The sequence below is a fragment of the Ranitomeya imitator genome, chromosome 5, assembly GCF_032444005.1.
Source record: "Ranitomeya imitator isolate aRanImi1 chromosome 5, aRanImi1.pri, whole genome shotgun sequence".
In the NCBI taxonomy this organism is placed as follows: Eukaryota; Metazoa; Chordata; class Amphibia; order Anura; family Dendrobatidae; genus Ranitomeya; species Ranitomeya imitator.
In genome coordinates this window covers 212,564,319-212,577,678 of record NC_091286.1, presented here as the reverse complement: position 1 = coordinate 212,577,678, position 13,360 = coordinate 212,564,319, and the positions used below count along the sequence as shown (strand labels likewise).

Sequence of the window (13,360 nt, the reverse complement as noted above, 5' to 3'; positions counted from 1 at the left end):
ATTTACATTTGTAAAAATGAATCAGGCATACGTTTCAGATGATGAAGGACTCACCGAAACGCACGTCAGGGTGAGCGCCACATAGCCTGCGGGACACCATATGACTCAGGTATTTCCCCATTTACTGGTTCTTGATATATCAAATAATATTTTAATGTAGAATAGTGATGGACTATGCACACCTGATACGCAGGGCATGTGCAATACTATAGACAACTTTTCACAGGTCTTGGGTATTTTCAACTGTTGACATCACACTATTTACTCTCTATCCATGTGTATTGAACTATTACACTTGTGTGATTTTTCCTATGACATTACATTGAATTGTTTGATAACACAACAATACCATTCAAGGTTGTTTCTTTTCCTGGTAACTGTCCAGCAGCTTTAATTGTTCAGTAGGATCTTCCTGGTTCAAATTTTATATTTATTTTTATGTCTGTATATGCTCTTCTTATTTGCCACCACGTACCCAATTGTTCACAAATAAAAAGGCTTTTAAATATAATATTCTTCTTTTCAGCCTTTTTCTGTTGGTTTATGTGTTTTCCCAATTGGTCTATGCAATTGGTCAAGGCAGATGTCCATGTATCACGATGCAGGTGACTCACTTCAAATATTCTTTATATAAAACAACATATATGTTATCGCCATGTTCTTTGGTCTATGATTAACCAGTGTGTTAGGTGTCAAGTTCCTGCCACTGCACAGGGGGAATCTCAAACCATGTCTATGCGATCCCCCATTCTTCTTCAGCCGCAGAGGACTCTGCTCAGCAGAGATATCAGTCCCAGTGTCTGGCTCAAGCTGATGCTGTGCATCTGGTTACTGCTGCCATACCAGGTCAAGCTATTGTATCCAGCACTAGTCAGTGGCGAGCAGACATTCATGGGATGAAGTCCTGCTTTTTGCCTACTGGGCATGCTCGTGGGATGACCTCTCATTGGAGGTCAAAGGTCACATGCCCAGGTCCTTAAGCGGCTCCCATTGGACCACTGGCAAGGTCCCAGAAGGCTGCCAACTATAAAAGGTTTGCATGGCCGCTAGTATAACCTCAAAACGTAGTGTGTATGGATGCATGTATGTTCTGGTGAAAGCTCCTAATTGAACCCCTTCCTCAGCGTTGTTGTCTTAGTGTGTGTGATTGGAGCTGACTATTGCCAGTTTGTGCTATGCTGTAGTGAGCACGTTTCTACAGGGTCACAATCAGCATCCGCCAGTGTGGCGCCGTGCGCAACTAGTGCGCTTTCCTATCCCTACTTAGGGAGGTTAGTGGCATCCGCCAGGGCGGTGCTGCGCTAAATTTATTACGATTAGTTTTCCCTGGAACCGCAGGTGCGGAACCAAGCACTAGTGGTCAAGTAGGACTCTAACCCTGTGTCCTTGAGGCAGAGTCCTGTGACCAAACACTAGTGTTCATTCAGTGGTATTGTGGCTCTGTGACGCAACAGGGTCCAACTCCTTACATACCGAGTGACGTTAACCCATGTGTGTTCTCATTATACTGCCATATACTGTCCGCCATTACCAAGCAGCAGGTAATATCTCTGCATGGTAGACCCCGGGCTGTGAACGCACCTTATATTGTCCTTTATATTATTTGGTGCCTTCCGCCAGCTCTATCCCAATGTGTATTATAGGTATACTCTACAGCTCCTGGGAAGTGTACTCTCTTCTGCATGCACAGACATTAATACAGCTTCCACAATAGGGATTATTTTTCAGTCACACAGTACAAACAGTTCAATTTCATAATGTTAAAAAATAAAAAATAAAAAAATAAAAAAAAAATATATATATATATACAGTGGGGCAAAAAAGTATTTAGTCAGTCAGCAATAGTGCAAGTTCCACCACTTAAAAAGATGAGAGGCGTCTGTAATTTACATCATAGGTAGACCTCAACTATGGGAGACAAACTGAGAAAAAAAAAATCCAGAAAATCACATTGTCTGTTTTTTTTAACAATTTATTTGCATATTATGGTGGAAAATAAGTATTTGGTCAGAAACAAACAATCAAGATTTCTGGCTCTCACAGACCTGTAACTTCTTTTTTAAGAGTCTCCTCTTTCCTCCACTCATTACCTGTAGTAATGGCACCTGTTTAAACTTGTTATCAGTATAAAAAGACACCTGTGCACACCCTCAAACAGTCTGACTCCAAACTCCGCTATGGTGAAGACCAAAGAGCTGTCAGAGGACACCAGAAACAAAATTGTAGCCCTGCACCAGGCTGGGAAGACTGAATCTGCAATAGCCAACCAGCTTGGAGTGAAGAAATCAACAGTGGGAGCAATAATTAGAAAATGGAAGACATACAAGACCACTGATAATCTCCCTCGATCTGGGGCTCCACGCAAAATCCCACCCAGTGGGGTCAGAATGATCACAAGAACGGTGAGCAAAAATCCCAGAACCACGCGGGGGGACCTAGTGAATGAACTACAGAGAGCTGGGACCAATGTAACAAGGCTTACCATAAGTAACACACTATGCCACCATGGACTCAGATCCTGCAGTGCCAGACGTGTCCCACTGCTTAAGCCAGTACATGTCCAGGCCCGTCTGAAGTTTGCTAGAGAGCATTTGGATGATCCAGAGGAGTTTTGGGAGAATGTCCTATGGTCTGATGAAACCAAACTGGAACTGTTTGGTAGAAACACAACTTGTCGTGTTTGGAGGAAAAAGAATACTGAGTTGCAACCATCAAACACCATACCTACTGTAAAGCATGGTGGTGGAAACATCATGCTTTGGGGCTGTTTCTCTGCAAAGGGGCCAGGACGACTGATCTGGGTACATGAAAGAATGAATGGGGCCATGTATCGTGAGATTTTGAGTGAAAACCTGCTTCCATCAGCAAGGGCATTGAAGATGAAACGTGGCTGGGTCTTTCAACATGACAATGATCCAAAGCACACCGCCAGGGCAACGAAGGAGTGGCTTCGTAAGAAGCATTTTAAGGTCCTGGAGTGGCCTAGCCAGTCTCCAGATCTCAACCCTATAGAAAACCTTTGGAGGGAGTTGAAAGTCCGTGTTGCCAAGTGAAAAGCCAAAAACATCACTGCTCTAGAGGAGATCTGCATGGAGGAATGGGCCAACATACCAACAACAGTGTGTGGCAACCTTGTGAAGACTTACAGAAAACGTTTGACCTCTGTCATTGCCAACAAAGGATATATTACAAAGTATTGAGATGAAATTTTGTTTCTGACCAAATACTTATTTTCCACCATAATATGCAAATAAATTGTTAAAAAAACAGACAATGTGATTTTCTGGATTTTTTTTTCTCAGTTTGTCTCCCATAGTTGAGGTCTACCTATGATGTAAATTACAGACGCCTCTCATCTTTTTAAGTGGTGGAACTTGCACTATTGCTGACTGACTAAATACTTTTTTGCCCCACTGTATATATATATATATTTGTTGACAAGCCACATAGAACAGTTCAATTTCATAATGTTGCGAAGAAAATATATATTTTATGTTACCTGGAATTGTGTTAGATTCAACTATAGAAATAAAAATAACCTCAATTAGAACAGGGTTTAAAAGAGAACTCAAAGTCATATTTATTCTGCATTTGTTGATCCATCTATTTTACAAACCATCTGGCTAAGTGTGCAATGCATCTCAAAGTTTCACTAATGAGGCCTCACTATGAGTGCAAAAATTAAAGTGCTTGTTCAACTAAGAATTTTTCCGCAAGCATTGCAGCTTCACAAATACTAACATTGTGGAATGTAGACACTACTGTAATTTGTCTTTACAATTAGCATATTTGCGGTCACATGCCCACAAGAGTCTCACCTCTTTGTACAATATTTCTATTGAAAAGTGTCTGAGACTTGAGTTAGGATTTGGCAAGGTGAGGGCTTGTTGAAAATTTCCCCACCGATGGACAATTTCTTTAAAAACTAATGCTATATTTCTCTTTTATTTGTCTCTTAAATCCAGTATAACAACAAAACAGACACAAAATAAGCCAATAATGTCGATAAAGTTTTCTACAGGCCCCTGCATCAAAAAATCACCTTTGTGAAAACTGTATTTTACACCTGTGTTTTTCTCTAGCAGATAGCCTGCACCTGATCTCATGGACCTCTGGCTCAGCAGATTGAATAATTGGCAAGAACTGGTTTGGTTAATTTTGGGCACACTATCCGTCATGATCCGTTCCTGGGTTTAACCCTGTCTGCCCTTTTTCCGGGTAGATCATGTCATGGGTTAACTTTGCTCTGCCTCATTCTGGGTTCAGGTTTTCTACTTAGCTCCTATGCATCCTGCTGGCGATATCAGCTATAGTTCTGCCTTCGGCGTGTGAACCTGACTTTGGTAGCTCTTGATTTGTCCTGCTGTGATCCCTGACTTGCCCTGTGTCTGTTGACTCCCTCTGTCTGCCCTTTTACCAGCGTTTCTCTGTTTGTCGGTTTGATTTTCTGGTTTCTGACATGGCTTGTATTCGGACTCGCTTCTGCCTTCTGACTACGTCTTATTGGATCGCCACCAGACACAGGGCCACGTGTTTCGATACCGGGCCTCTCTCTGGTTTGGTTCTGAGGCTGTCATGGTGGCTAGACCCGGTCCGCAACCCTGCTAAGGGGCATCCAATGAAATTAGTATTTCTGTCTGTCAAGGGTTCGTGACGCCACCTGTGGTGTTCGGTCAGGGTGACCGACGCTGCTATTGGGTCCACTGGGGTGATGGAATGGCAGCTGGGTGGTATACCTTCCCACAGGTGAAGTATGTCCCCAGGGCTTCCCAGTAAGGTGGATGGTGATGGTATGAGGTACAGTCAATAATGAGGACACAAGGTTGCAGTCTCTTTACCTCTTTACTGAAGGCTTCAAGATCCTCTATCCAGAGTACGTTTAACCGGGCTATCAGAGACCAGCCGGTCCGATGGGCACATCCAGAGTTTCCTTCACAGATGGAAATCGTTGCCTACCACTAGCGCCTGTGTGTTGTAGTCCTATCCTGCTGAGCATTCGGAATAGTCCTCACAACTGCTGTTCTCGTTCGTTCTCTACAGCTCTCTCTCGTTCTTTGGTTCCAGATGTTACTAGTTTCTAACGTCCCCCAGGTATGTTATGGCTAGGACGCCACCCGTATGACGGGAAGGCTTGGAGGTCTTCCGGGACCCTAGAGACGCTCCTCTCCCAATGTTGCCCCCTATGTCTTCATAGGTGTAGAAGGTAGACAGCCAACCTATGACTGACTGTCCAGCGGAGTTTGAAGTAAGGCCTGAAGTCAGTTACTCCTACGGTGTTCCGGCCACCGACTACGCGCCTCAGTAAGATGTTGCCTTTCTCTCTCTCGGCACGACTCTTACTGGCTCTCCTTTGTGCTTGATCTCATTTACACGGTTCCACAATATCCTTCCCTTCGTGTCTCTTTCTTAGGATACCGCTGCAGGGTGTGCAGGCGCGGTTCCGTCACGTTCTGTTCGCTAGGCACCTGCCGGGTTCCCACGCCTGACAGGGGCCCCCCTGTGCCTTCTCCCTGCAACACCCCCTGCCACGGGATGTTGCCTGGTTCCTACCCAGTCAGCTTCTGACTAACTTCTTCCCCAGCCCCTAGTTTTACCAGTGTGAGGAGTGGCCCAATAAATAAAGACTTTTTCTCCCCCTAGTGGCCGGAGTGTGAAGTGTAATCTGGTTCCAGATGTTACTAGTTTCTAACGTCCCCCAGGTATGTTATGGCTAGGACGCCACCCGTATGACGGGAAGGCTTGGAGGTCTTCCGGGACCCTAGAGACGCTCCTCTCCCAATGTTGCCCCCTATGTCTTCATAGGTGTAGAAGGTAGACAGCCAACCTATGACTGACTGTCCAGCGGAGTTTGAAGTAAGGCCTGAAGTCAGTTACTCCTACGGTGTTCCGGCCACCGACTACGCGCCTCAGTAAGATGTTGCCTTTCTCTCTCTCGGCACGACTCTTACTGGCTCTCCTTTGTGCTTGATCTCATTTACACGGTTCCACAATATCCTTCCCTTCGTGTCTCTTTCTTAGGATACCGCTGCAGGGTGTGCAGGCGCGGTTCCGTCACGTTCTGTTCGCTAGGCACCTGCCAGGTTCCCACGCCTGACAGGGGCCCCCCTGTGCCTTCTCCCTGCAACACCCCCTGCCACGGGATGTTGCCTGGTTCCTACCCAGTCAGCTTCTGACTAACTTCTTCCCCAGCCCCTAGTTTTACCAGTGTGAGGAGTGGCCCAATAAATAAAGACTTTTTCTCCCCCTAGTGGCCGGAGTGTGAAGTGTAATGTGTTCTGGTGATAACTGGTCAGGAGAACTCCTTAGTGCCATCAGACGTACCGCTGCTCCCCTTAGCAGCAGAGCGCCATACTGCAACGACCAGGTCTCTGGGGTGCTGCATTATCCGTTTCTGACCTTTGCTGAACCTCCTGTTTTGTTCCTGACCACGTGTACTACTTATCCCTTTGGTACTTCTGCCTCTGTTTTTTGACTCGGCTTGTCTGACCACTCTCTCGCCACTAGGTAGCACCTGTGCTGCTGCTCTGTGTAAGCAGTCTCACTTCCCTCTCAAGCTCCCTCTGGTGGAGGTTGCGCTATACTGCACTGCAGCAGCATGACACTATCATGCTCAACCTGCAATGCGCTGTCAGAGATTGTATTCCGCACTGCCATTGGCTTTATCACATCCATTCATGTAAATTTATATTCCAAAAGTGTGGAAAACTATACATTTGTAAAAATATATCAGGCATGAATCAGAGCCAACTTTCAGTCACCCTTGGTTGATGGCAATGATGGGAACAGGCATGTCATCTGCTTGTCATTCTGTTGTCTTCTATACTTTTCCGCTGCCACCAGTGAACAGAATAAAATCCCAGCAAGTCATATACTTCATTTCTACCATGTAATGTACTACTGCTGCCATGGGCTGCCAGTCCTATCCCTACTTTTACAGATATATCCCAGCCTGTCATTTCCTGTTGTGTACTATGCGATAGTTGCCACTACTCATTAGACACCCACACACATTTCCTTCTTTTTTCCAGTGTGTTGTAAAGGTATAATCTACTGTGTACCATATTTAGTGTATACAGACATGAAACAGCTCATAAAATTGGAGTATATTTTTACATGTCTTGGTGATATAAGCCATTTCTTCTTCACTTTGAAAACAGCTAACCTGGTATTGTTCTGTAACTTAACATAATGATCTTTGGATGGCTTGAACAGGCCAAACTATTCAAATTCATAATATTGCGGAAAAAAAAAATACATAGATTACGTTACCTGGAATTGTGGTAGGTTCATCTGCAAAAAAAGGAAAAAATATAACTCAATTAGTACAGAATTTAAAAGTTAACTCATGGTTTCCTTTGTTGATTCATCTATTTATCTGACTGTCTGGCTAAGTGTGCAGAGCTTCTCAAAGTTTCACTACAGAGTCCTTACTATGCGTGCTAAAATTAAAGTGGTTGTTCAATGAAGAAATTTTCATCAAGCTTCACAAATTCTAACAGTGTGAAATATATACACCACTAAGATTCGGCTCTACTTGCTGGTTCCAGTGGTTATTATGTGGTTGCAAATATGCAATTTGCATATTTTCCGTCACAAGACGACTAGAGTCTCACCAGCAGGTGTTCATTAATTTTGCGAATTTTTACGGATTTCCCACTACATTATTGCATTTGGAACCTCTGGAAAAATCCGCAAAAAAATCTGTAAAAAAAACGCACAAAAACGCAAAAAAAACTCGAGCGGATTTCTTGCAGAAAATGTCCGGTTTTGTTCAGGAAATTTCTGCAAGAAATCCTGACGTGTGCACATAGCCTGAAGGCATCAAAATTATGAATTAACACATGTGGAATTATATACTTAGCAAAAAAAGTATGAAACAACTGAAATTATGTATTATATGCTAGGTTCTTCAAAGTAGCCACCTTTTGCTTTGATGACTGCTTTGCACACTCTTTGCATTCTCTTGATGAGCAAGCTTTCGAGACTACATAGGTCTCTTCATCAGGCAATAAGATGCCCGCTTACAATCCATTTTTCCAGACCCCCCACTACTGTGTTTTAGGCAGCCCCCAAATGTAAGAAGCATCATTGTCAAGAGCTCCCTGTCCTCTCCAACAGCTGCAGGTACCTTTCCTTGCAACCAGAAAAAATGTAAAACCTGTCTATTTATAATGACCACGGACAAGATAAAGATCCTCAATTCACATCAGGACTACAAGATACCAGGTACTTTCAGGTGCGTCACTTCTAATGTGGTGTACCTAATTATTTGTACTAAATGTCCAACTGGGGGTCTGAATGTGGGGGAGACAGGGCAGAAACTGAGAACAAGGATGAACTCTCACCGCCATACAATAAGAGAAAAAAGAATGGATATACCTGTGGCAATACATTTCTGTCTCCCAAATCATAACATTATGGACATGAAATTACTTCTGCTAAAAGGTAACTTCAAATCGCAGAGAGACAGAAGAGTCTGGGAATATAAACTGATGACGACCTTTGACACTCTCATTGCAGGAATGAATGTGTCACATGGATTTATGTCTTTTTACATCAACTAAGGAACTTGTCCCTCATGTGGGGTCATCACAATAGAGACCCTAATCACAGGACAATAAAACAATCCTTATCTAAGAATTGGCCCAACATTTATGGACGTAACTGTTTATCACCCATGGTAATTCTGCTTCATGTCACCTGGCTTATCCATGGGTTTTCCCCTTTTTTTTCTATAATATGTTGTGCATGAATATGTGATTCTTCAGAATTTGTTTTAGTCTTTGCCTGATGAAGAGACCTGTGTAGTCTCGAAAGCTTGCAATTTGTTACCATCTTTTCAGTTAGCCATTAAAAGGTGTCAACCACTGAGGACTCTCAATTCTAAATATTTTTCTATCTACTGGCTAACACGGTACCAAGATATATTTCTTTCCTGTTCCAGAAAATGAATTATTTCTCCCAAAAAAATTATTGCAATTGCACTTGTTTTGCTATACACATGTTTATTTCATTTTCGTGTATAGGAGCAACAGAATATACAAATGGAAAAAAAGGCAAATTATTCAAAATATTCATACCATATTAACAGTTGCACATTTTTTCAAGTTTTACCCAATGGCTTAAATGTTTTTTATTTGAATTTTATATAAAGTAGCAAGTATTTGCAAAGTGTAAAGAAAATACCTGATCTTCTAAATATTTTATGTAAACTATTTTAAGTATAACTACAGCTGTTCTGTGAAAGTCTCAAAGGTTTGTTTAAGAATATTAAGGATCAAACAGCAAAACCAAGGAATACAACATACAGGTCAGGAATAACGTTGTGGAGAAAAGTAAAGCAGGGATAGGTAATAAAAAAATAATCCACGCTCTGAACATCTCACGGGGCAGTGTTCAATCCATCATCCAAAATGGAACATATGGCCATACACCTAAACTAACATCCCAAGCAGGAGGTCATTAATTAGAGAAGCAGCCAAGAGGCCTATGATCACTCTTGAGTAGCTACAGAGATAGATAGCTCAGGTGAGAGCACGACAACTATTAGGCCGAGTTCACATTAACGTATAGCATCTAATGTGAGAGCATCGGATACAATATGCTAATGACACTGAGCTCAAACTCTGCTACAAATGTGTGCCAAGTGTCAGTGCATTGTACTCTAATACTCTCGAATGAGAGAATCACAGCACAGGTGTGGAGGAGATGGAGAAAGTAATTTCTCCATCTCCTACACTGAAGGCATCAGTGGTAATTTCACTGCGCTCAGATAACATCAGAGTGCAGTCCGATGTTTCACACTCACCCATACACTTGTATAGGTGAGTGGGATCAATTTTCAGATGCATTTACAGCATGCTGCGAGTGTGTTGAAGCCTGTCGTTGAAGCCCAAAGGACCCATAGCGCCAATGCGCATGATCCATTCCACTTCACGTCTGAGTAACAGGTTACCTAGATTACCTCCATGCACTAAAAGGCTGATCTTTTCAACCCTTCAAACGTCAGTACCCCTGGGTCCCCGTTATGTTTATCTTTAATATGGGAAATCAATCCAGGAACCCCCTTACCAGATGAAATAGATTTAAAATGTTCCCGAAACCTAACGTACAAAGGGCGTCGTTTTCCCTATATATAAATACCTGCACGGGCAGAAGATGACATACACTACATGATCTGTCTTGAATGTTATAAGCCCAGTAACCAAATGATCTACTGCTCCCATACGTAAAACCGGTTCTGTGATGTGTTGATTGCAAAAAGGGCAATGGCCACATTTGTGATTCCCCTTAGGAATACCTGCGCTCAACCAATTCTTATCTTGTTTGACCACACGATTCCTTACCAATCTGTCCCTCAACCTCATACTGCATTTATTAGCAATCAAAGGACCTCTCGCTATAACATCTGCCATATCTTTGTCCCGCTCTAGAATATGCCAACTCCTCCTTATTGCTGCACGTATATCTTGGTCCATAGCACTGTACCTAAAGCAAAAGGTAAATCTTGTCTCCCTTTTTTGCTAACCCCCTTCACAGGAGCCATTTCTCCACTTCCTTCATCTCCTCTAGCTCTTTCCAACTCTGACTGCAGCAACACCTCGGGATATCCTCTTTGTATGAATCTTTCTTTCATCTCTACCGACTGCCTTGAAAAGCACTCCTCTGTGTTATTCACTCTTCTTACCTTCAAGAATTGACCGTAGGGTAAGGCTTGTTTAACATGGCTGGGGTAAAAGCTATTAAAGTGCATCATAGCATTGGTCGCTACTGGTTTACAATATAATGAGGTGCACACAGTGCCCTCTTTGATCTCTACTAACACATCAAGAAATTCCAACCGCTGCCCACCAAATACTGATGTAAATGACATATTCATCCTGTTGTTCTGATTGAGGTATAATACAAATTCATTAAATGTATCCATTGATCCATCCCAAAGGATGACTATGTCATCGACATACCTCTGGTACAATTTGATCTGCTTCAAATGATCATTGCTGGCAGAATATATGTATCTCTCTTGTACCTTCGCAAAAACAAATTTGCGAAGGTACAAGCTGCTGGAGTTCCCATAGCAGTACTCACCATTTTGTACATACCAAGTGTCCAAAAACATGACTGCGTTATGGGTTAAAATAAAATTTAGACCCTCACATACAAAATCAATGAAATTCTGGCTTCTTTCTGTAGTGCCCAATATTTGCTCAATGGCCTCCACTCCCATTTTCTGGGGGATTCTAGTGTAAAGACTTTCCACATCAATCGATGCCAAAGAAAAATTCTGTTGCCACTCAAAATTCTGTATACTTATACTTTTCAAAAAGGCATTCAAGTCTTTTAAATAAGAAGGAATGTCTTTTAACAAAGGGCATAAAAGCCAATCAATATACTGGGATAGGGGCTCAGTGAGCGATCCTATCCCAGATACGATGGGACGCCCGGGGGGGACAATCTATAGACTTATGTACTTTAGGAATATGATACCAATGGGGTCTGGTTGGGAACTCCAGCAGCAGCTTCTCCGCTTTTTTCTGAGAGATAACTCCCAAATCGACATATTTTCCCAAGTAAGTCCTTAATTCGTTTTTGTACTTAAACGCCGGATCCCGCTGTAGCGGTGTATACACATCACCATCTGACAGCTGCCTCACCACCTCCGATACGCATAGAGATATAGGGAGCAATACCACTTTTCCCCCTTTATCTGCCGATCTGACCACAGTATCTTCCCCTTGAACTTATTTCCTGCATTGCTTTATTCTCTGCGACAGTAAGGTTAGATGGAGCCTTAGGTGTTGTGAGTTCTGTTTTTGGGCTCCCTCTGGTGGTTGCTGATGGTACTGGGTGACTTGTCTTTCCTGGGTTTCTGGGTTCCACCTGTTCCATCAGCATATGGGAGTTTCCTATTTAACCTGGCTTTGCTGGCATTTCCTCGCCGGTTATCAATGTATCCAGTGTGTCTTGTGACCTCTGCTCCCTGCTCCTAGAACCTTCTGGTCAAGCTAAGTTTGGATTTTCCTGTTTTGGTGTTTTGCTTTATTTGGTTTTTAGTCCAGCCTGCAGATATGTGATTCTTGCTGCTGGTTGCTCTAGTGGGCTGAAATTGCTCCTCATGTACCATGAGTTGGCACATGAGTTCAAGTAATTTCAGGATGGTTTTTTGAAGGGTTTTTCGCTGACCGCGCAGTTCACTTTTGTATCCTCTGCTATCTAGCTTTAGCGGGCCTCATTTTGCTGAAACTGTTTTCATACTGCGTATGTGCTTTCCTCTCATTTCACCGTCATTATATGTGGGGGGCTGCTATTTCTGTGGGGGATTTCTCTGGAGGCAAGAGAGGTCTGTGTTTCTTCTAATGGGGGAAGTTAGATCTTCGGCTGGAGCGAGACGTCTAGGATCATCGTAGGCACGTTCCCCGGCTACTTTTATTTGTGTGTTAGGTTCAGGGTCGCGGTCAGCTCAGGTTCCATCGCCCTAGAGCTTGTTTGTATCTGTGCTTGTCCTTTAGTGATCCCCTGCCATTGGGATCATGACAGTATAACCGGCCCACAAAGTGTTAATTGTATTGGCTGAAGTAGGAGGATAAGTAGTCTGGGGAAGTTTTTTTTTTTTTTTTTCTTTCTCTTTCCCTCAGAGTTTGCTGCCTAGCCTTATTGCAGCCTGGCTACTTCCTCCTCCTCTTAATCTTTGAATGGCTTTGATCCCAGCTGTTTATCATGGACGTCCAGAGTTTGGCTTCCAGCCTGAATAATCTTGCCACTAAGGTTCAAAATATACAGGATTTTGTTGTACATGCTCCTATGTCTGAACCTAGAATTCCTGTCCCAGAGTTTTTTTCTGGAGATAGATCTCGTTTTCTGAATTTTAGGAACAATTGCAAGTTGTTTCTTTCTTTGAAATCTCGCTCCTCTGGAGACCCTGCTCAGCAAGTCAAGATAATTATATCTTTCCTGCGGGGTGACCCTCAGGATTGGGCATTTGCATTGGCACCAGGGGACCCTGCGTTGCTTAATGCGGATGCGTTTTTTCTGGCATTGGGTTTGCTCTATGAGGAACCTAACCAAGAGATTCAGGCTGAAAAAGCTTTGTTGGCCCTCTCTCAGGGGCAAGATGAAGCAGAAATTTATTGTCAAAAATTTCGGAAGTGGTCGGTACTTACTCAGTGGAATGAGTGCGCTCTGGCTGCAAAGTTTAGAGATGGCCTTTCTGAGGCCATTAAAGATGTTATGGTGGGGTTCCCTGCGCCTGCTGGTCTGAATGAGTCTATGACTATGGCTGTTCAGATTGATCGGCGTTTACGGGAGCGCAAACCTGTGCATCATTTGGCGGTGTCGTCTGAACCGTCACCTGAGATAATGC

General features: G+C 43.2%; 1 protein-coding gene across 17 annotated transcripts in view; it reads right to left on the bottom strand.

Moving 5' to 3' along the window:
* Positions 1-13,360, bottom strand: part of LOC138681740 (scavenger receptor cysteine-rich domain-containing protein DMBT1-like) — a 491,932-nt gene that overhangs the window by 332,539 nt on the left and 146,033 nt on the right. For all 17 annotated transcript variants that reach the window (XM_069769545.1, XM_069725880.1, XM_069769547.1 and 14 more), the window contains 2 exons: positions 7,270-7,290; positions 3,500-3,520 (listed from right to left, as the gene is read on the bottom strand). In XM_069769545.1, coding sequence (XP_069625646.1) covers positions 3,500-3,520; positions 7,270-7,290 — 42 coding nt within the window. The remainder of the gene's footprint in view (positions 1-3,499; positions 3,521-7,269; positions 7,291-13,360) is intronic.